Here is a 24,903-nt window from a genome sequence, read left to right on the forward strand (position 1 = left end):
CTAGGTAATCTTTCCTGACATTCAGAAATTTCTTCTTTGTGTAGCTGAATACATGCACCTTTCCCAGGAGTCCATATATATCCTCAGAATATTCAAGAAGTCTCATTCATCCTTCAATTATTCATAAGGAACCCAAACAGGCATATCAGCTCCATTTCTGGAGCGAGGTTTTAAATGTCAGCAATGCAAATATGATGCAATAACCACTATGCCCAAGCAGTTGCAAAGCAAGGTGACACAACACCAACAACATATTAAGGATGCACAGTGCACATCATTACTCGCACTTCTCATCCCCAAACCCAAGACATATAATTACCCTGCAAAACAAACAGAAAAATTTCCAGTTAGAAGTCCAAAGGTATTTAGGAGAGAAAAGCTTCCCAACACCTGCCTTTTCTCACTATTGTGACAAGGAATTTCACAGGGAAACAGTGTACTTCAACCACCTGAGAAGTAACAATGGAAACAGGATGTGATGAGGATATTGATATTTTCACAGAAGTTTCCAAAACAGGTTTGTCACAGTGGTGTCCATTTAAAATGAAGTAGAATATCCATTGTGACATTTCCCTTTTTTGTGCACTTGCTCTAAACCAGGAAATATGTGAAAGTAAGCTACAGTAAATATGATAATCCTATAACCTCCCTTTAACAAAATAGCCCAACCAACCAAGCAAAAAAAACCAACCCCAACCCACACACTGTAGTCTTCTAAATGTTTAAATAACTGTTCTAGAGACTGGGAAACCAATCAGCAAACAAGAGAAAAATCTTAAGCATGGTGTAAAATTCACAATAAGAAAAAACATCAGAAGGCATGTCTACAATTCCTTTCCCTCCTAGCATTTCCTCCATTTTGGATTTGACCAAAACCACTCATGTATAGAAATACAAAAAGCTACTTGAAAAATACTCATTAGCTCCTCCCTTCTTCCAAAGCACTTCCAACTTTTTGTGTAGGTGCAGGTACTGCTTTACTGGTACACTTTTCCTCTTAAGACACCTGATGTTTTAGCTACATTTCTTTTCCTTACCAGATCGGAAGCGCTCATCCCTTGAGTTTGTAGAACGGGATTTCTGCTGTTTAGATACAGCAGCGGTAGCTTGTGAAGAGCCTGGGACTCTGTTCTCTGCTTGCAAGGATGGATCCACACCTGAAATACAGCTTTATTTCAGTACAAATTCAGGTTTGCAAATAAAACACCTGCTTCCCATGCCTATGGTCTTCAATCACCCTTGACACCTACTAATTAGCAAGTTCCACTGGAGCCCTAAGTCTGTACCTTTAAAAAAAATCTCACATTCCAACTACATTTTAAATTATTTAAACTAAAACCTAGCTTGATCTGATAAGCATTTCACACAGAAGGTAAGAAAAACTTCTCAATAACAGGAAAAACTCCTTTGCTCCTTGCAGGAGTTTACAATCATTTGTCATTAGGTGTTCTGTATGCCAGACCCATGCAGAGGGAAGAGAAGGAACCAATCCTCTCCTAGCTTACTGCTAGACACCAAGAGAAATGCTGCAGAGGTGGTTACAATTACACATTGGTCTTGGAGATCCTGGAGAGACAAGATGACACTGCTCCATCTTTTAAATAAAACTTGAACTATTCTGACAAATTTCTTTTGAGTCTAAACACAAGACAGCTAATTTGAGTAAAATTTAGGAATGTGCATATCTGTTTAATCTATTGCCATTTAATAGAGCAATATTCAGAAGATTCACATTTTTAAAAAACTGCAAGTCTCTAATAAAAACTTTGCAGATGTTAAGGGCAGAATTACTCTGTCAGCTTCAGCTGCCTAAAAACTACTGGTTTAATCTAGGTTGCTTGGGTGCTTTATATACTTACTAAAGGATTACAGATTTTCCCATCCCCATAAAGGGTAACAAAACTGAGCCATCCTCTAGTTGTTTCCTCTGCACCTGTCTAGAATAGGGCTCTAGACAGATAACCTACAGCAGGCACCTACCTTTAGGTTGGCTGACATTCAGGAAGATGAATCTCACCTTTACATTCTCACATAGCGGAAATAAGAAATCAAAGGGGTGGACAATAACTATTAAATATCTCCTATCACTCCCCAACCCTGCCAAATGAGGAGACTCCCTCCTGGCTCTTGATACACCTGCAAGGACTATACAAATTTCAACTAGGAACTTACACTTGCAATTTTGTTTTCTCATCTGTTATGTATCTACTCTTAAAAGTACGAAGCCAAGACCTGAAACCTCTGCAGGTGCTCTCTTTAGGATACAGGTCACACACAGCCATGAGAAGCAGAGGAACATAAGGAACAAAGAAGGATTCTCTTCAGTTTGTACTATTTTAAGACCAGTGAATTACCACCTTCAGACATGCAATAGCCACTACACACCAAGTACAACAGATGTAAAATTACAATGCAGTTGGAAGGTTTTTTTGTACAAACCTATCGTAATTTATGACCTTATGTGGCTATTTGGCTTACTGTTATGTTTAATACTAAACTTTCCTTAGCCATAGATCTTCTGCACCAAGTTTACTGTGTTTCTAGCCTTTGTACCACAGAGGGCTGAGCATATCGTTAATTTTACTCTTTCCTTCCCTTGAAGAGCTTCTGCCTTCCTACCTGCCCTCAAATCTTGCTAGAACTAGAAACATTTTCAAAATGCAAGTATTTACAGAAAGCAGCTTTCACTGAACTGAAGATGTCACTCAAGAGGAATCTGTGCCAGTTCCTTTGCAAGTAAAGCTCTTACTTTAACAAGAAAGAAAGAATTCCTCTTTCTCCCATGGGGTTTCCTCTGTTCCCTCTCCTTCTCCCCAAGTGTGTACCAAGAAAGAAATTGGTAATTAATTATTAATAAATCTAGCAATTATAGGAGATTTTTATTAAGAACTTTCAGTAAGACATGGTCTTCACATTTGATGTGTAAGTTTTCAAACAGTAATTGGATTAAATATACCAGTTCTACCTCAACTGATCAAAATGAACTTTCAAATACTCTCTTTAAACATAATATCCTCAGGAAAAGAGTTTTATCATCTTCCTGACTGGATCAGTTGCCATATATCAGCCTTCCTGGGTATCTGTTAACACTACTAGGGGAATGCACTCCATAATCTCTTTCCCATCCCCATTTGCAGCTGACAGTTAACACCCCTGGATGTTGAGAAGGCAACCTTGAGTCAGACATGGGTTTGGGGAGCGTGAGCGGGGAAAAAAAAATGAGCCTAAGTAATAGCAAGGGAAGGAACATTTAATAAATCACACAGATCTAAGTTTTTAGAAATTAATCCAACTTCAGAGACATGCTCCTGTCTTTTACAATTTGCTATACAGAAAGAACAAACACATTCTCACCTAATGGAGTTTTCCTACTATCCAAAAGTAAAGCCTTTTAAGTAGACGACATGCTAAGTAACATCAAATGCATTTCCCAATAGGGGAAATGAGACAGGCCAGTAAAGAAACTCAAGTGCCCTCGACAGGGAGCAGTTGAACATGGAGCTAAGCACATGATGTTTCAACACTACCCAATGTGAAGAGGTAACATTCCCTCAAACACCTTGGCAGAATTCTGTTTCTAAAAGAAAAGCAAATTTAGTCCATCAACTGAATTGAATCAACATATCTGATACTTGAAGAGCGGTGAAAACACTTAAGAATTGTTTTTTACATTTCACGTGTACAAAAGTTTTACATAACCACAAGTCAAGATTCCAGTGAGATTTGTTGATCTCTAAATAGTAAATGATGACATCATATTTTGTTAAAAAGACTGAGGCAAGTCATCTCCCCAAAGCCTGAGCCAAGAAAAGAGCAGATGCAAACGGGTAATGCGATAACTAAGGTGGTAAAAAAGAGAATAGGACAAGCAACTAAGCTGGGAGTCTCCCTAAAACAAATTGCCTGTTTATGAAATTTTCAGACAACAGCATATCCACATTAGGAAGGTCAATGTGTCAAACATCAGGTCAATTTTGTGTGATCTTGTCACAAGGGACCTTGAGTAAAGAAGGCAACAAAAGAGCAGGAGATTTTTTTGTGTGTGTGCCTTTTTTTTTTCCCTCAAAAAGAGGGTTATTAGTTGTAAGTGGAATAAGAGATTAATGCTCTACTTATAATTCCTTGCTCTTATTTTTTCCAGTCCTACAGTTCAGTACCCAGCTCTCCAAACCTGTCTCTCTCCCTGCGCATGGGGTAGCCCACGAATCCCACTTTTGAACTCATGCAGCTGGTATGTAAGCAAATAACTACAGAGCCTTGGAATCAGGATTCATAAGAACACAACCAAGTCCCTTTCCCACTCTGTGATCCCATGTACCCAGCAAAGCTGGTCAGTATAATTTGTGATCAATGACACTGCTGCATCTGGCACAAGGCTTTATTTAGGGGAAAGTAAGATGGAAAATGAGCTAACCAGTATAATCAATCAGCAGATGACAAGCTGCATGTGGGATGCTCCTAAGCCATATGCAACCTGAGCATTGCTATTTGGCCACACCAGAATTGGGGGCAGGGGGAGTGGGGAAGAGTGGGGACCCCAAATAAGCATAAGAGTGCACGAAAGCTTACCAACTCCAAAACCAGAACCCTTTCCTCCTCCAACACTTATGGAACAGATTTTTGTGAATCAGCATTAGGGTAGCTGTATTGTGATGAAATATGTATCAATGAACCTCAGAAGTTCCCTTTAAATTAGGATGAGGAACAAATTCAGTGGTACTGTTGGAAACCACAACTGTGTTTCCTCAGGTTAAGTCTCCCTTTTTGCTTTCTCAAAGAAGAAGGTTTCACGTCTTAGTGCAAAACCACTATGGATGAGACTGAAAAACATCACTTTTTGGTAAAAATAGTAAGATATTGCATCTAACTCTTAGGCTACACAATTATGTGCCAGAAAAAATCTTGTTCCACAAGCTTGGTGAACTTGTTAATTTATTCTGGTACTATGCAAATCACTACCTCAGCCTTCAGCAAAAGCAGCTGGATATTTAGGTTAACCTCCCCCCCCCCCCCCACTGAAGATCTTTACAAAAATAATATTTTAAGAAGCATACACTAAAGACACTTGATCCACTATCACTGTATTTACACATTTGGCATCAGATAAGCAGAGATAAATTTCAAAAACATACTTAGCAAAAGCACAAACTTTATTACTAGAGGACTCTCCTCAGCAACCCACGTGCAGAGCAGTTACCCTATTGCCTCTTTCATCTTATCTGTGTAAGATGTGATGCTTTAACGTCAAACTCAACAGTTTTTAAAAACTTTCACCAATGTCTTGGCAAACCCTTATTTGTAACAGCTATTAGACATTCAAATCTAATTACCTTCGCAAAAAGACTAATCTTGAAATTCATCTCCCAAAATAGAAATTCAGATGAAGTAATTTCAGTTCTAAACTAGGTTAATTTATGTGAGGTAAGTTGTACCAGTTTACTAGCTGAACCTTTCACAAGTATTCTCTTCCAAGTTTTAATGGTAAATTGAAAAGTAAAACCAAAGGAGTTAAAATAGCATGGCAACAATTCCCTCATCTCAGTTTCACTTGCATGACTACCCAGTTATGTATCATGCCTCCAAATATCCACAGTCTGCAGCAGATGACGTAACATATTAAAAAGCTTTGCAGAGAGGAGAGGGGAAAAGGGAGGTTGAGGAGGAAACTTGAGGCTCTTTGTACACTATTAAACCTTTCTGCAGCTGTTGAACTGGATCTAGAAATAAGAAAGGAACAAAAGCTGACAACCAGCTTCAAAGCACTAAAAGAAGGGAAAAGGGGTATGACAAAGCAGAAAATAAAACAAGTGTGGGAAACTCCTGGTCTGGCTCTAGGCCAACCTTTTGGTCTGTCCTGCTCTGCTCTAGTCCCTCTCTGCTGTCTCCTCCACACCCAGCACCCTGCTCTGCCAAAAGACCGTGTCCAGCCATCCAGCCTGCAGCATGCTCTGTCCCTGACTGCCCCTCCACCTCCAGGCTCTTCAGCCCATCTCCTCCAAGCCTGCCTCTGCTTTCCACCCCCTCTCCATAGATTCAAGCCCTACAGACCTGTTCATGTTTCACCACTGTGGTCTGTTTACTACCTACACTCACTTATGGCCCCTACCAAAACAAGGGAGGTTTTTGCCAAGGACTGCAGTATTTCTTAGGTCCCTCTGCTGTTGCCTGCCCTAAAGGAGAGGGAGCTTCAGGAGTTTCCCAGTGAGAGACAGGCAGTCTACAGAATAGGTAAGGTCTTTCCTGGCAGGTTTTTCAGCCATTTAATTAATGTATGCAAGGAGCAGGGGCAGGGCCAGGTGTGTTGGAAATAGCCTCTCCTTCTCCATTAGTACTGCTTCATACATCATGGCAGAAGAGATGCACCATTGTGTAGTACCTTCACATTAAGTATTTGCATGTAACCCCTTGATTTCATCATCACTAGGGTACCTCGTACTCCTCAGAGTCTTCTCAAGCAAAGCTGCGTAGCTGTGCTAATGCTAATGCGTACCTAGCTTAAGTACAGCTCCACAATAAGAGTCATATTAATTCCAGGTTTCTTTAAATAGAATTTTAGATACAGTAAAAAAACTAAACTCTTCTCACAAAGATGACCCGAGATGCTAAAGTTTTACATGAAATGCTGAGTTCCAGATCTTTTAATAGAAAACTTAAGGCAGGAGACTAAATGGAAATTATCCCTCAAGAGACTGAAATCTGAGGACTGAGGACCTCTCTTTACTTTTTGGTCTGAGAAGCCCCACCTCACTTATTAAGCATCCAGTCCTTACTCAGGTCACAGCTCAACTGTATCATTCTTTGCTGTCATACCACATCCCAAGAGCATATTACCTGATACAAGCATTTTTGTCTTCAAGATCTGAACTGATCTAAGTGTTCACACCTTCCAGGTTAGTGAAACTGAACAAGGGTCTACCCAATATAATTTATTAGCCAGAATAAAATATTAGAAAATTATGAGTTAAAAAAAAAAGGCATCATATACATGCATTATGCTTGACAATCTTCCACTGTTCTGTAAGATTTTCTTCTACTCAAGGAAGTAAACTTCAGCTCCTAAGTTTCCACTTGGAGAAAATGAAACAATTTAAAGGGCATTATTACTTTCCATTAAAGGAAGCATACAACAGCAGCAAAAAAATACAAAAGCATAGAAGATGCTTGTTAAAAATCCAATGGATCCAAATACTAGCCAGGAAACTAAACTGCCTCAATGAAAATACCAAAAGCAAGAGATCTGCTTATTTAGACATTATGACAAGACTGGTAAGCAGAACACCTACATGTCATTAGCTAGCACTTTTATTTCTCAAAATAATAGTCCATTCTAAGCAGCAGTTCAGGAGATGCTTCACAAGCAGCCCAGCTCTCCTAACATAAGCAGATTCTGCCTGTCAGTCACAGCCCAAATTAATATAAATTGCCTAAGTACCATGCAGCAGAGGTCTCATCAAAGCAGGCACTAAAAGAAGCAGAAGCCAGATATGAAAAGCCTCTGTGGCAGAGTCAGCAAAATGAACACTAGGAGCAGGGAACGGCAGGTGAAGCACAGCAGTCAGAGCAAGATGGTTGGCTGTGCACCACCCAGCTGCAGCAGAGAGCAATGGGATAATTCAGTCCCTGGACCTTGGAAGATCTCTGTTAAAACACTCCTTGCTTGGCTATCAACTTTCAAGGTGATGTTGGCCCCATCACTTATGTAAATTTGGTCATATTAGCTGAGCCAGCACAGGCAATGTCTATTTAAGCACACTAATTAGAAAAGAAAGCAAGCTTCCAAGGATGATGTATATAACCACATTTTGAGTTCCTGACAGGAACAGAGCTCTTACAATGTTAGTTTGAGAAAAATACAAGGCATTGTCTATCAAAAAAGACACACTTCTGAAACAGCAGCAGCAGCACTTCATAAGGGAGCATGAAGGGGTACCACCTACAAAACATGTCGAAGGGAACCAAAACCTACAAATCCTGCACCCAAGTCCACTGCTAAGTTATCTTAAGTACTATTAAATTGTTTGATGCTTTAACTGAGCTCCTACAGAATCAACAGTAAGGTTTTTCAAGTAACTTACATAAAACAATTAAAATGTAAGAAAAAGAAAAGTATGGGACATGCCAGCCTCAACCAAAACTAGAGAGGTTTCATCATCATTTTCCTTAAAAATGAAAATTTGAAAATGATAACATTTTAATCTTGCCGGAGCAGAAGTGCTAAGGAAGAAAAGGGGAGAAAATAAAGTAATTTTAATCACAGCAGAATCACTCTGACAACAAAGGAAAAATAAAGTTACTCAGCAAGGTGCTTCTCTATCGCTAACTAAATCTAGTGAAATAATTTTCACAGATTGTTCTGTAAAGCAGCACCAGAAAAATAACCATTAGCACTGCAAAAAGATCAGTAAGAAATCAGGATACTAAGAAAACAACCATCATGAGGCAAGAAGGTAGATGCACACATTCTTAGGAGCATGCATGGCACAGTTGGCCAAAGGTCCTCAGACTTCAGATCCAGTTCACCAAAATAAACAGAAACCTCAGGGAGACAAGTTTCATTGACACACCCAAGTTAATTTTGTCACTAAAGAGAAAAAGAGGTTCAGCAAGATAATTCAGGGGTTATCACAGAAAAATCCTGTTTCTGTATTAGCAGCCCTAATGGAGGAGAAATGTTTCCATGCAAGACAGCAGCAACCTAATGCAGCGAAATTATTCCATGTGTCTGCTCGATAAGATGCCCAGATTTACTTTTGTATTGATAGAGACCTCTCTAGGGGCAAGAAAAAGGGAACTACTGTTAGGTGTTTCCACCATGAACCAACTGTCTAGAGTTCTGACAGTATCGGAGAGGGCTGTGTGATGACTTGCCACCTGGGTGTAAAGGTGAAAAGTTCTCACAACATATCTCCAACACAGTCTTGCAAAATATTGGAGATGAACCAGCAGTAATAGTTCATGTAGACACCAGTAAGGTAGGAAACAGGTTTTGGAGTTACAACCTGAGCTGTTTAGAAAGAAAGCTTAAGACCTGCACCTTCATGGTAGCATAATCACTCCTGTCAAAAGATACAGAATTACACCAGGAGATGGAGACAACACATACCATACCCGAGAAAACTGTGGAACAAAAAAACATTTCCAGTTAACTGAAACTGATAAGCTTTTGGAAGAATAAGCAACGGCACAGTAAGCAACAGAGCATCTACAAGTGTAAGGAAGCAAAATTAACACTCGTGGCAGACACTATCACCTAGCTTCATCTCACAAATTAGATGACAGTCTTTTGTTTTAGAGACATCGCTTTTGAATGTCTCCTCCGCTTCCATTCACACAAAATATGATTTTCATTTACAATGCAGTTGTCTTTTCCCTTTCAGCGAGGCTCCCCTTTCTCTCTTGTACCTTTCCCTGCTCACCCCCCCCCCCCCCCCCCCCCGCCCCCCAGGCTCCCCCAGGCATGTTTTATCAAAACATGCTCCCACAGTACCACCACCTAGGAAATGATGGAGAAGAGGGCCTTGTACTACAGGCAAAAGCCAGAAACACCCATATAGGACAGTTACCCGTTCCAGTCTTGCACCTCAACTTCTCCATAGGGAATTTCAGCAGAAACACACTAACATAGGACAGATGAAGTAGCACCTGCAAGTGTTCAGAGCAGAATTCCCTCAGCTAATACTCAATACCAATCTCCTGCTCAGCACAACACATCAAATAGAAAGGAACTGGGATTTTATGGTTGCTTTCCTTGCTTAGACAGTACACAAGGCACTGGTCAGGATATAGTTACTAACACTACGTTTAAGCAGAGAGGAAAACTCTAAAGGAGCTAGAAAAGTTGGCTGGTACTCCTAACTGGAGGTTTGCTTACGACAAGCCCTTTGTCAAATCTCTCAGCTGTTAAACTAACTAATTCATATTTGCCATTACCACACCCTTCTGCAAATATTTTGAGGAGTTTTGCAGTGTGATTATTTGGGGCAGTCATCCAGCTTACGTAACCCTGTTTATATTGAAGAATAAGCTCTTCCCCTGATCTGCTTGCACATAAATCCCCCTTCCTTTTGACTGTGCCTTAAAGACAAATTCAGTTCGTTTTAAAGAATAACATGAGAAAAAGGAGTAACACCTTACATGCTTTTTAGTATTTTTTGGGCTTAATGACCCAAACGAAGGAAAACCCTAAGTGATAAAACTGGAGCAGAGGAAACTGCAAACCAAATCATATCAAAATTTATGCACAAATACAGTGCCTTTAATTGGAACCAGTAACAGCTGGGACAAAGCCCAGAAAGCCAATTGCAACCTGGGCTGCATCAAAAGAAGTGTGACCAGCAGGTCAAGGGAGGTGATTCTCCCCCTCTACTCCGCTCTGGTGAGACCCCATCTGGAGTACTGCATCCAGCTCTGGGGTCCCCAACATAAGAAGGACGTGGACCTGTTGGAGCGAGTCCAGAGGAGGGCCACAAAGATGATCAGGGGGCTGGAGCACCATTCCTATGAGGACAGGATGAGAGAGTTGAGGTTGTTCAGCTCAGAGAAGAGAAGGCTCCAGGGAGACCTTATAGCGGCCTTCCAGCACTTAAAGGGGGCCTACAGGAAAGATGGGGAGGGACTCCTTATCAGGGAGTATAGTGATAGGATGAGAGGTAACAGTTTTAAACTGAAAGAGTGTAGATTTAGAACAGATATAAGGAAAAAATTCTTCACAGTGAGGGTGGTGAAGCACTGGAACAGGCTGCCCCAAGAGCCTGTGGATGCCCCATCCCTGGAAGTGTTCAAGGCCAGGTTGGATAGGGTTTTGAGCAACCTCATCTAGTGGAAGGTGCCCATGCCCATGGCAGGGGGGGTTGGAACTATATGGTCTTCAAGGTCCCTTCCAACCCAAACTGTTCTATGATTCTGAAGAAGACAAGGAGAGGAGAAAAAACCCACTTGATTTCAGATATGATTCCTTTATCATACAATTCCTGTGCATCTGTAGGTACTTCACTTTTACCAGACATACCAGCTAGCAGAACATTTCTCTGCTTACAAAATCCCTGATGGCAAAATCTCCTTGTACTAAATGGCTCACAAGCAATACTACCACTAATGATACTCATGGTGCTTTAAAATTTCAAACTGTCTTTATAAAGCCCTCACTTATAAAGATGTCAATGCAGTAGAAAATACCAGCTCTTGGGAACATACAAACGCGTAAAGGACACCGACTGAATAGCATTTCTGTTTTAGGCCTTAAAGAGCTCCTTAGAGATCTATGAAAGAACAAGCTGAAATCACTTGTCATTACTTTAAAAAAATCCAAAGAACCATGTGTTTTAATAAAAAAAAATGTGATCAGCTTGTTTCCTTTAAGACTATTTCACCTTAATTATTCTCCAACTTAAATATATGACAGCATTAGTAAAAGAAGTGAAAGATGTTGCTGTATGCTTTAAGTTGTCTCCAATGAATGAGCCAGCTATGAAAAGTTGGCTTAACTGATACCACTGAATGACCACTGGATTTCGTGATACTCAGAGGCAAAGTTTTGCTGTATTAAAAAGAAGCTATGTGCTCAGGTTACTTGATATTTATAAAATGCAACATTTAGCATTGCTTTTAACTCAACAAAATAACCTATGATTTCCTGCCATACAAGGGTTTGGGTTTTTGTTAATGACAGACCATTCAGGGATTTTTGATCTCATTAGTTACACTATGACTCTGAAAAAGTACACTGGAGACATGAAAGTCTCTAAATTTAATCCACCACAGGAAAACTCCAAGACAGCAAGCCGATGTTAGTTCTCAAGAAAGGAGATGAGATGCTTCATGTGGTAACAGCTTTTTTTTTTTTTTTTTTTTTTGACAGTAATACAAGGAGCTTGACCTAAACACCTTGGGTTTAACAGATCATACTTTATGCCACAGTATCCTGGTTTCAGCTGGGACAGAGGTAATTTTCTTCCTAGTAGCTGGTACAGTGCTGTATTTTGGATTTAGTATGAGAATAATGTTGATAACACACTGAATTCTTAGTTGTTGCTAAGTAGCACTTATCCTAAGTTAAGCATTTTTCAGTTTCCCATGGTTTGCCAGCAAGCAGGTGCACAAGAAGCTGGCAGGGAGCATGGCCAGGACAGTTCACCTGAACTAGCCAAAGGGATATTCCATACCATAGGACGTCATGCTCAGTATATAACCAGGGGGAGTTGGCTGGGAGGGGCAGATCACTGCTCGGGAACTAATTGGGCATTGGTCAGTGGGTGGTGAGCAATTGTGTTGTGCACTGCTTGTCTTTTGGGGGTTTTATCTCTCTCCTTTTGTTATCTTCCTTTTCATTACAATTACTATTATTTTATTTCAAATATTAAACTGTTCTTATCTCAATGCATGAGTTTTACTTCCCTCCCCCCTCCTGATTCTCCTCCCCATCCCACGGCTCGGGGAGGAAGGAGTGAGCAAGCGGTTGTGTGGTGCCTAGTTGCTGGCTGAGGTTAAACCACGACAGCCGGATTTGACTTGGGTGAACTTTCTCAAAACTACCATTATCCTAGACTAGTACTTACAGTTGACAAACACACCATGTCCTGTAAATAACAGCTCTCACAGGACAATGACAAATGTGTGTTTTTGTCTGGCTTACTGTTTACAATCTCTACATTTTTGTTTTCTTTATATGTGTTATATTGTCACTAATAGATAAGCAGCAGTGGCATTTGCACTATGGTTAATGTACCACTCATATTTTCTTTCACAATAAAGCCATAAAAGCAACAATCTTAAAAATTTATTTGCCCAAGATGAAGATAGACATTTGGAACTTTTATGTGAAAGCTGATGCCTGAAGAAACATTTCACATCTGAAGAGGCAGCAGGAGTGAAATGGTAAGTTTTAATTGGCATTGATTGTTTCTTCTTGTACCAAATTTGATTCTAATATCTACCAAATCAGACTTGACATAAGAAAGCTAACAGGAACCGACTATTATGTGCTGTGGCTAATTACAGTCATGTAGCTGATGCAGAACAACTCCATATTATTGGATGATTCAGTGCAGAGCCACTACTGACTGCAGAAGTACAGCCTCAAGCTGAAGCAATTACCTTCAAGTCCATAGAGGCCTCTTCCGTCATCTCAAGATTAGATGCAAATCAACCCATGTATTTTTCATGTTTGATTTTATCTCATTTCTTCTGCTTTGGCTTGGAAGTGTTCTTGAATCTTTAAGATTACCAGAATGTTTAAGAGGTCCTGAGCTTATGAATGAGCACAGTGGTCAATCTACAAATCCAGTACCAGTATAGAAGGTGTGCCTCAATGGAATACAGATGCTCACTGGTCTGATTCCGCTGGTATTTGACAACTAATCTACACAGTAACAGCTGGCGTCAAATGCTAGCATTGAGTTTTCTCAACTGAAAGCATATTTAGACCAGGAAAATCTGACTCCTGAAACATTCAAGAGATAGGAAGAAAACAAGTAAAACACAGGTAATTAAAAAATAAATATATATAGCGCTATATAGCTGTTATTATATATCTAAATTATATATATATTACGTATTTTATATATAAAACAGTGTATCTGGTTTTTTTATATAAAATAAAACAGCTACACTGGCCAAGCTTCTAAAACTACAGAAAATACTCGTTTTTTTTTAAAGAAACAACTGGTAGGTGAGCAGAAAGTTACCACATCCACAGAAGATGGTACCAGGGTAATTTCTATTTAACAATAGGGAACACAGACTACCTTCAAGTGACTGACTAGTTGCTGTCAGAACCTCCGAGGTTCGTATTTCATCTTCCCCTTTGGTTAAAATAGCTTTGAAATGGTTTCAAGTGTCTGGAGTATCAGCAAAATTCAGGTAGTGGCATGGGAACCACTAAAAAGAAATCTACAGTTACCAACATAGCACTTGAGTGCAGAGAAGAAATTTTATTTATTTCACATTCAACAATCAGCTCATGACATTCCACTTCGTGACATGAATTTTTTAATGCTCCAATGACAAATGTAACTTCACAGGTAGAAGTTACCTTCTCTCCCAAGCATAGCACTGAGATTGCTTATAATGAGGCTTTTGGAGTTGTCATCATCCCTGGTATTGTTTCTCATTCTGAGATATACCCTACATCTGCGAATATAAAGGGATTCTAGAAAGAAACAGTTCCTTTAGCCATCAAAAGTTTCCTGAAATTGAACAGAAAAGTGACAATGAACATTGGCTACAAGGAAAAAAAGGGAGAAGGGAGTACAGTGTTTGTTCCCTATCAGAACAGTACACTCCAGGATGCAAGTTACCAAATTTTACTGTGAACACTGCTCATTTTATCATGTTATTTCTGAATCTTTTTACACTCGAGCTCTATCCACATTTAAAATGGATTTTTGCCATGTGTCTGATGTTATCCATCACTCAGCAGCTCTACCTAGCAGCATGCCAGATTGCCTACAGACATAATTTATTATTTCCGCAGAGTTTTATCTAAAATTTGGGTACAGAGGTTAATAGAGGAAACTGATTACTGAATGATTACTGTTAAGGCTTGCTATTATTCAACACTTGGTTTTACTTTTGCACAGCGCATTTAGTTGGATTAGTGAAAGATAACAAATTTGAATTAGTATTTCCCCATAACTATATAGTTTTATGGTTCCTAAGTGAAATCTAACATGTCCGCTAACTCTTCATAACTGCAGGTTGAGAATTTTAGAATGCAAAACAGAGCCTACAAGAATGTGACTCTTGAATACTAACATGTTCTACTTAATTTTATGTTAATTGAAAATAAGCTTTACAGCCACTTCTGTCTTTTTCTATTCACCAAGCCCTCTACGGGGTTATTTAATTCTGTAAAATTATTTGGTTCCTCACAGATTCAGCTACAGAGTGCAGTAGAAACTTAATCCAATCCATTTTACATAGCACTGAAAGAGCAGGAGTTGTCGTATGATTAGTCTTTACGTGGCAGCTGATGAGGTACAACATGAAAAGTTAAACTTCCAGAACTCAAATCTTATGAGTATGCTTTAAGATACAAAGATCATACAACTTGCTTATTCATAAATATTTATTAAAAGAACTACCCACATAAATCTGAACACTGTGCTTACATATATCTGTTCCCAATTTCTAACAAGACAGAAGAATCACTTACCCCAAAATCACAGAAAACCCTGCCCACATTCAAGTCTAAGTTGGAGAACCTACAGCAGATTCACAGAACAGTCACCTTCTCCCCTCAATTTAAGCCATCTCTTTCCACAGTTGCTTCCAAACCTGTGCTACCGCTTTTTCCTTCTTTACAACTACCACAACAACATGCAGTCCTATCTTGAGTTCACTAATAATTTCATAAACTCACAGTAATCAAAACCTTTCATTTCAAACAATTTTCCCATTACTCCTTTTTCTACTTTCCTGCCTCTCACCAGGAATTCTATTTCTTACTCAGTACTTTCACTGCCCACCCTAAATTTTTTAAAAACCTTACAGATCAGCAGAATTGCACTATCAGCTAAAGTCTCATAACAAAACAAGTAGAGCTAGGTATTGATGCACTATGAGGAAGACATCAGTTTTTGTGAAATTCAAGTACTGACGAACAGGAGATAAAATTAACTGGTCAGCAGTCTTTACCTCGTAGACAAAAAAGAGAAGATGACAATGCATATACTTGGGAAAGAAATTATGACCAAATCAGCTTTAGAAACACAATTTATTGGTCCTGGGGATGGTCAAATCACAGACTAAGAACTCTTCAAATCTAAAAGGCTGGCATCCATCAATCTGCAAAAACTTGATGGATAATGGGAAACCTAACAAATCCTATCAGGAATGCCACTGAACAAAGGACATTACAAAAAATCCCGCGATCAAATTGTTAATGATAAAAAATTACTGCAGGCTCAAAGCCATTGGGATTTCACACATTAATCTGAGCCATGCTGAAGCTGCGCCAATTAACAAAATTCCAAGCTAGAACTGGGTTAATGGAACATATGTCAGGAAACTGAAATAATTAGTTAGCTTAGGGTTTTAAGCAAACTTTGTCTTTTTGCCAGAGTACCATTCTTTGTGCTCAGAGGCAGACAGCCCACTCACTCTCTTTTTAGCTTATTAAAGCTAGATTCCTGTCATCTTAATGCTAAGCTAGGCAGAAGTGGTAGACAAATCAGGTAAACTGGTATTACTTAGAAAATGTGGTATCAAGCAAGTAGGACAAACCATAGGATCTGCTAACATTTGACCACTCCTTAAAATTAGGGAAAACCTAGCTGAACAAGGAGAAATTCTAAAGCAGCTGGAAATCTAAAGGTACCTAGGATTCTTAGTTGAGCCTAACACCAGACAACAGACAAACTAGGAGATCACTGAATTGCACTGCCATCTCCTTAGGACATGCTTTCTTACAATTATTGTCCGGGATGTTAAAATGTTAACCTAGATTATATGAAGTCACTTCTCCTGAATGAAACTCTCCTGAACACCTCAAGTTTGAAAGAGAAGCTTCAGTGAAACCAATTCTGAAAAAGTGCCATTAATGTACTTTTCCGACTGGGTTTTTTTTTCCTTCCAAAGCTGTCTAACAAGTCAATTCTGTAGTTTCATACACTGCTTCAGCTGAGCGAGTTCCTGAATGAGCAGGTTACCTAAAAGGATATTAGAAAACACCCTTGGAAATTATACAGATATCACAGCAGGCTTCTAGGGCAGACAACAATTTAATCAGTTTAACACCCCTGGAAACCCTGCACAGGAGTCAGTGTTGCTTCCAAGACCCCAAGAGATAGAATATGACACAGGGCCAGCAGTATTCACACAGATAAGGGGAACAACGGTGCTTTGCACTGCATCCTAGCTTTAAAACTTACTTTAAAAAGTACGGAAGACAAAGTGCTATACTTTCCTAAGCTACACTTGAATAAACAGCCTTTCAGTTTAATGGTTGAGAGGAAAAAGAACCAAACCCAAAACCAAACCTCACTATCAATAGAAAGGAGAGAAGGCAGAGTAAATCAATGGTTATGAGAGATTAAAACAAGAGACAGAAATCCAAAGACATGACTTTCTAGTAGACAGAGTTCATTGACAGAACATTTCTTGTGAGGAGAAACTGTGGCAGGTGAAGCTAGAGCTTGCTGCTGACTGCAATATTTATCAAAAAAATCCAAACTGCTTCTATTCAAGGAACAAGCCATTTTATAGAGATGTGTTAGGTCCTGTGTGTCTACAGAGTATTATAAATTTGCTAAGGGAAAAGCTACAGTTTTCTTAAAAAACAAACCAAAAAAACCACAACAACAAACCTGTGCTAAGAAACCCCATAACAAGGCACCAGATCACATTCTAACTGTTCAATGCCAAATACACACCGTAAAACTTTTTCTAAAACCACAACTTGGCAGTCAGCAGAATTCATGAGAATAAAACTTTTGTCTGCCCTGCTATGAAGAGCCACAGGGGTCACTGCATCAAGATTTCAAAAGCAAAAGAGAGTATCATCTAGCTGAACAATTTGCACAAAACTGGCTGGAGATGCCCATTCCTCCTTCAAATCAGTAACTTCTGTAAAGATCAGAATCAAAACGGGACCAAAATCACAGCATTAATCCCTCTGTTCTCTGATCTGAAAGAGTAATACTAACATTGTAAAACAATATCTGTTATTCTTTTTCTCTGATCTATCTACAGTGTCTCATTATCAGTTCCGCTCATCTCGGTTATCTTCGCATTTTCCCTTATCTCAACCAGAACCTCTCAAGCTATAGAAGAACTGGCCTACGGTTATTATACAAGACCAAAGCTCAATTGCAGCACAACAGCTGTAACCCTGAGTGATTTAAGTGTCCTAATATAAAAATAAATAAATAGAGTTGGGCATTTAGGTTTTGGCCATTGAAGATGAAGTCTGATAATAAGCAGCTTAAGAAGTAATAGTTTATAATAAAAAGTCAATATTTTGAAGAGGGGGGCAGCAGAGGGCATGTGCAAAAAAGCACACTAAAGAACGAGAGTGACGACTAGTGAGTGTCTTTGTTTAATGAAACTGGCCAACTTGCTTTCAGGAATAACTTCACTCATTTTTAGAGTTAATCTTAAAGTCTTGGATGCAGTTCTCAAACTAAAGTTTGCTGACAAAAATGTTACCATTTAACATTTCACATAAAATGTAAAAAAAACTGCATAAGACTTTTCTCTTGTTGGCACTTCTCTATAATAGCCATTTTCCACTACTGGTTAGTTGCCATGTCTATCAAATGCTATTAATTCATCTATTCTACCTAGTGAGCACTTTTCCATTACACATTTTCACAGATATAGCACAAAAGGCGTAATTTATATGCAGTCTCTTACCTTGAATTAGCGGTATGTACCGTGCTAACAGCTTTGCTCTTTTCTTTTCATATCCTTTCTGAGTGATGTCTCCTAAAGAAAGGAAGAAATAAATTCATATTGTTTTGAACAGTTTTTAAATAAGCCTTCTCATTTTCATAATACTTATGATTAAACTCGCTAACTTTGAATCAATCACATTAGCAGCAAAGACCCGGGCATGTCAGAGAAATTCATGGCCATATACATACCACCCATGCAGTGCTAATCTGTGCACATATGAAAATGAGTGTCTTGGAGGTATGTGACAGAGGAATAGTGTTTTTGTCTGCAGCACCTGTGTTGAATGTGGTTCTGGAGATGTTTGCCATAATGCAGAACGCAGCACAAAAGATTTGCAGCCTAGAAGAAGCCAATGAAGCTGACAATCCTGTCTCCACACCCTTCTGGGGCATCAGAAATGCTCAATATACCAGAGCTTCAAAGAACATCCTCTAGAACACCTTTGTACTGCCTTTCAAACTCTAGAACATGTTGTCCACCCTGCACTGTGCAGCACATCAGTCTCCGCTTTCAAATTCTAGGAGGTCATAATCTCCTTCTAGCACTAGTTTTATTCACAGTTGTCATCTGATATCCTGTTTTAAACTTATATTGCAGACTCCACTAGTAAAATGAGACATGTGTTTTCATGCAGACTAGAATAAAAGGAAAACTTCTACAGAAACCCAAAATAAGTTTTTGAGACATTTCAGAATCTGTACTTCCATGATTCTACCACCAGAACAAGGTGGCTTCATGCAAAACCAGCAGCAAGCTTAATATAAGAATAAAAAAACCCCAAACCCCACCAAAATTTTTTATGAGCTTTGTCCATTTTCTAGATCTCAGCATAGACATGAAAACAGTGATCTTGAGTAACTTAAAACCACTCCCATCTCCCAAAATTCACACTTGCTTAAAGATGGTGAGATACTATGCAGTTTCACTAAGTGGGCTTTTATCCCTCCATACCTGCCAAATGCATCACAACAGCATGAAATATAACCAAGATTAAAGAGATCAAAAATATCTGATTATATTTTTGAAAACATACTCAAGTAGAAGTTGGATTTTAGAAATGTAGGCAGATAATTATCTTGACTTTAATTAGGGCACAGAAGTAAAATTTTACATTTAGATCTTTGCTTCAAGCACATTCTTCCAGCAACATAATGGTGAAAGAGCATATCAAAGCAAACTAGGGAGAATCAAAAAAAAAAAAAAAAGGCATGAATTACATATATATGGATTAAATAAAACAGCCTTCCTCTGGCCATTTGCTTTCTGCCAAACCTGAAACTTAATATCTGGAAACTGTAAGAGGAGTGTAAAAAAAAAAAGTTTTGTGAGTCTTAGCACACTTGGTGCTTGCATGGATTTAGGTCTTGCATTTGACAGAACTCCAAGAATACTACCCCGTGCTATTTCTAAGGCCTCTCTGACCTCAGTTGTCAGGTGTGCAGTAAGAGCTGACAACATGTCCCAGACCTGGGACTTTGCTGGGTATTTGTCTTTATCCTTACCAGTTTTCTGCAGACAACCAGCAGAATCAAGAGTTATGACTGCAATCCGGAGAAAGACAGAGCATGATTTACATGGCATTCATTCCCTTTGGGAATGAGGCTATAAAATTACATATAAGATTATATGTTACTAGTAACAGTCATTTTTAATTCAACCAGATGAGTGGCATGGCTTGGGTATGCAAGAACCCCTTTTCCTCACAGTCAGATTTTACACAGAAAAGTTCTCACTCTGTATTTTAAAATGTTTCTCAGGTATTTGCCTTAATACATAAGGGTTGATTTTGGTTTTTTGTTCAGCACTGTCCATAGCAGTATGTGCTTTAAACACATTTCCTCAAACATCCACCTCTCTCTTCCATCAGTGGATACTGCTAACAGAAACAAAGTCACTTCATTCTAGAATCCCCCTCCCGCAAGTAAGTGAATATGCATCATTTAAAGTTACTGAGAGTATGCCAAAACAAGCAAGGAGAGCTTGAAGACACTGTTCAAAATAGGCAAGAAAAAAAATGCAAATCCTGGAGTGCTTCAATCATTGCAGGCAGTTTGAAATACCTGCAAACAGAATTTGTCAGTTTATACTCAAACCTGTGTAAATATTTCATATAAAGTTTGGACACAAGTCAGAAATGCTTTGGTTACCATTTTTCCTGAGCAGAAAATTTTTTTGCAGAAGAAATATGTATGTTACATAATTATATCAAACCAAACCAAAACAAAATAAAACAACAAATGCCCAAGCAGATTTGTGTGCCTGGGAATAGCTGATCAAAATGACAAATTACACTCTTTAAGTAAGTCATTTCAACAAAGAAAGAAAAAGGATACCAAAAAAGACGCATCATTTTCAGAAGAAAACCAACGACACCACCCCCCCCAACAAAAACAAAGCAGCACTAGCAGAAAGAGCACTTTATCTTAAAACATCAGTAAGTTGGAAGACTAAAGCAATCTTAGCAAGTTCTTTAAGTGACAAATGCTGTACATAACACAAATGTGCCATACCCGAACTTCAGTGAGGACAGTAATTTTCACGGCTCCATAGATGATTCAAGTAATCCTTAAATCAAACCTCTGCACAGATCAGCCACCTTGCCAGGTATCACCCAACTGAAGAGGTATGCCATGGAAGCAGCAGATCAAAAGACAGGATGGAAAAGAGAGTCTCATTTAAACCAGAGTATCTCAAACTTTGGCATCCCGTTGCATTTTGAAATTCTTTGATTTTGCTGGAATGCTAACTTGAAGAATTTTTCTTGAATCGGGTTAAGAAAAGTCTAAAGTCAGAAGCATCTCTCTCGACTTCTGCAGCCCCACTGGCAAGTCAGACTTTGCTGATTAGTGAAGCTTTTCTTTGTTCCTTTCTCAAAAGCTTGGGGGTGGATTCCTCCTGACAATTGCTCCCCACCCTCTCACCCTCAGAGCCTCAGTGGGATTAACCTATCATTTGGGGTTCTTTGTGATCCCTCACCTCTTCCAAACAGAGCCGCTTAGCCACATCTGGTATGTCGGGGCCACAGCTGCTGTCATTTAGCCTCACTTTCTCCCTAGTTATTAGATTACACAAAAGCAATATGAGGTTCCTCAGTCTCAGCAAACCAGCTGGGAAGCCTGGATAAAGCTAGACACTGGGTCGAGCCATTAGTTTTCTTCCTGGAATATCTGACATATCGTAAAATATGTGTCAGAAGCTCCAAGAAAATTAATCTAGAGAAAGATGAAAGCGTCGGCATTTCTTAAAATGATCTATAAAAATTATTTTCTTAATTAGTGCACAAAAAAATCTGTCATGCAGTTACCCCAAATCTACCCAGGCTTTTTTTTATTTCACAATGTTAGCACTATAGCTAACAGAATCTAATTGCCTAATTAACTAAATAAAAATTACCTGCATTTTATTGTGTTTTCATTAATTATTTTTCATTGGCTATCCACTTGCTGGGTTCAAAAATTTCAATGAGGTTATTTTCAATTCTGAAAAGTAGGCAGTGAACACTAAGTGCTTCAATACTCTTCAGAAAACACAAGAATAGGAAACAAGCACATGCTTTACTGCCTAGGTACAGCTGCCATGCCTCATTGCATTGCAAAATCCTCACACTGCAAAATCCTGACTTTGTAATCTCAAGTATTTTATGGTAGCTCTTCAGATTGGATAACAATGCTTAGGAAAAAGGTTTTTTTTAACTAGGAATTGGGCATATGTGAGGTAGGAGGTTCATAAATAAATACAATGTGCCTAACAACATTATTTTCTTGCTCACCCAAGAACACCCACAAGTAAAGCAGCCTCTCCTCTTCAGCGCATGAACATACAGGGCAGAGGCCATCCAGTGCTGTTCCAGCGCCTTTGTAGATTTGTATCCCTGCACTGAGTCGTCTTGAAGGCTACTGATGGAGAAGGGAAGATGAGCTAGATGCAGACAGACACCGAACAGCTCATGGAAAGGTGAGCTTGCTATGAAGTTTGCACTTAAATTTTCACTGGGAACAACTCTAAGAACCACGCACCACACCGTGCTGGCAACAGGTCTCTAGAGTCCAGCATGTAAACACTCTCTGCAAGATGACTCTTGTGTAGCATACAGCTGAGGATGGCTCCGTGAGAGCCTATTACTTGCTGAAGATGGGGAATGGCTCCAGGTCACCAATTTGCAGAGGTCAAGAACAGAGACATTTCTAAATGAGATAACTGTGCATTAAATGTTGATGAAAAGAATAAGATCCAATATATCTGTAACATGAAACCTTTAAGGATTCCACTGTTTGGCCACTGGTGAGCACAGCCACAGTCTCAGGTATATCAACTATTAATGAATCACTGCAGAAACTTTTGCCAGTTCCTTCAGTATAAAGAGAAAGTCAAGGGTGTGAACACTGGCTTCTGCCTGAAGAGGTGGTTCCTGAATGGTTTGAAAAGGCAGACAAGTTGCCAGTCTAAAACATAACTCAGAAGTCACCTGTGGAAAAATTTAAAGTAAATCTCCAGTGTTTCTGGGGACGGGTTGTCACTGTATTTGAAGGGTTGGTGGAGATGAAAGAATCAATTCAGCAGTCATAATTTCTAATTCTACCTCTTAGACTTGCTTGGTAAATATTTTTGTTAAGTGAAACAACTCACCAAACTTTATTTTGTATTGTCCCAAAAGTATTGTAAAAGGAACACTGCATTACTACATGATCTTGACTTACTTCAGAGTCAGAAACAACAAAAAATTACACTGACATCTGTGATTTTTGTCCACTGTGAAAGCAAAAATAATCAAGGCATTTCTAAGAACTATGAGAGACAACAATAAGGAAAGCCAGTAACACTAGGTACAACAGCTGGAGAATCAAAAATTGGTGCCGAGGAACACTGAACCATGCAGCCAGCAGAAGAAATGGCTCAGTTTCTCATGTTACCTGTCCTCCAGAGTAAATCACATACCAACCAGTCTCAAGGAAATTGCTGATAATGGAAGCACATAGGAAGAGAGACCTCACCAATACAAAGGCTGATGACAACAGAACTGTCAATGGATTGTTCCTCTCCCATGCTAAGAGGGCAAAGCTCTGGAATAACAGCTATTTGAGTGTGAAGACCACAAAGATCACGAGCTTCTGAGTCATATCATGCATGTGCATTGCAAGCTTAAACATTCTTGATACAGCCTCAGAGTGCCAATGAGAAATCATACCCAACATCAACAGGGAGAAAGTTCCTTAAGGATGCTTACTACTCAAAGGCTTGAAACCAATACAGGCAAGTAATACCTAGTAATTGGTGCATCCAACCCGTAATAAGGACAACAAAACCGTCTAAACAACAATCCCTATTACAAAATCTCAAGAATGGTGTTCTCTCAAATATAGCTCTGAGAACTGCAATAAGCAGAAACTGGAAAAAAAATCCACACTCCTAGGAACACATTTATCTTTTCAGCAAGATTCATTTACAGTAGATCAGCAGGCTTCAGAAAGACCTTGCTAATAGTAATCAACATGTAAAAGACTGAAAACGGAGAAAGCATGACAGTAGGATAAAAGCTGTTCATCAAGGGGGAGATGCACAGCAGTAGCCACATGTAATTCCTGAAATGAATGCCGAGTCATTATGGTAAGTCAGATTCATATTCTTAGTCATATATGATATACCTCAAGCAATATCACACATCTCGTTACCCAGCTTTCAAACTCCAAGGTACATCATTTGTTACAGCACCCAGGTAGTCAGTACCGGTTGCTGATACCCTAAAAAAGAACAGGGTGTGGAGCTGATATACCTCAGGATGATTGTATTTATGCCTAAACTTGTAGTCACAAACAGGGCCCTGAGGAAGAGCAGCTCTCCTGGATGCTGAACTCCCTCAGCAGGCATCTTCGTGCTGTGGCATTCAAAATCCAGCAAAAAGGCAAGATCAGTACCTTACCAAACAGCTGTTCTCCTGTTAACACCTGATACCAAAACAGAGACCAAGTCATGAGAAAGCCTGCCAAGGTCGCCACTTAATTGAAATTAAAGTCTCAATATCACATATTATGAGGGTGTTTCGAAAATCCAGCATTTTCTTTCGAAGAAGGTGAAACCCACACAATTACAACCCCCGACAGAAGGGTTGATGGACAAGCCCTCATGTAGCCAAGCCCACTGCACCAGTAGCAGTGAAGAAGAAATGTTCTGTTAAGCCTTCACTCTGGGATTGCTAAACTTGCGGATGAGAGGGCTAACCCCAGAGTCAGAAGATTATGATCTCATGTGCATAAGTACTTGCCACACTGGTGAGGAGGGCCACACTATCCAGCAAAGGAAGGAAAGCAAGAGACATTGGGAAGTCACACGTCTCACTGGGATTAAAGGGCAGAGGTGACAAAGTTGACTGAAGTCTTATCGGCTTGAGAGAAAAACGAGAAAAAAAACCCCAAACAAAAACAACCACCAACACCAAAACTTTATTGTCCACATAAAGTTTTGTGAACTTTTCCAGAAGATCATCATACAGCTTACACTCACTGTTTAAATACG

At 39.3% G+C, this 24,903-nt stretch overlaps 1 protein-coding gene across 6 annotated transcripts in view; it reads right to left on the bottom strand.

The window, feature by feature from the left end:
* DIP2A (disco interacting protein 2 homolog A) overlaps window positions 1-24,903 on the bottom strand; it is a 129,484-nt gene that overhangs the window by 71,380 nt on the left and 33,201 nt on the right. For 5 of the 6 annotated variants that reach the window (XR_007507324.1, XM_049810848.1, XM_049810831.1 and 2 more), the window contains exons 2-3: window positions 18,352-18,423; window positions 1,038-1,157 (exon numbers count right to left, since the gene is read on the bottom strand). Coding sequence is in view for 4 of the 6 variants with exons in the window: in XM_049810848.1 (XP_049666805.1) it covers window positions 1,038-1,157; window positions 18,352-18,423 (192 nt within the window). In the remaining 2 variants the exon portion in view is untranslated. Of the gene's footprint in view, window positions 1-1,037; window positions 1,169-18,351; window positions 18,424-24,903 lie in introns of those variants that run through there. The other variant, XM_049810855.1, reaches the window with a different exon arrangement.

This window comes from Accipiter gentilis, chromosome 1, assembly GCF_929443795.1.
Source record: "Accipiter gentilis chromosome 1, bAccGen1.1, whole genome shotgun sequence".
Lineage (NCBI taxonomy): Eukaryota > Metazoa > Chordata > Aves > Accipitriformes > Accipitridae > Astur > Astur gentilis.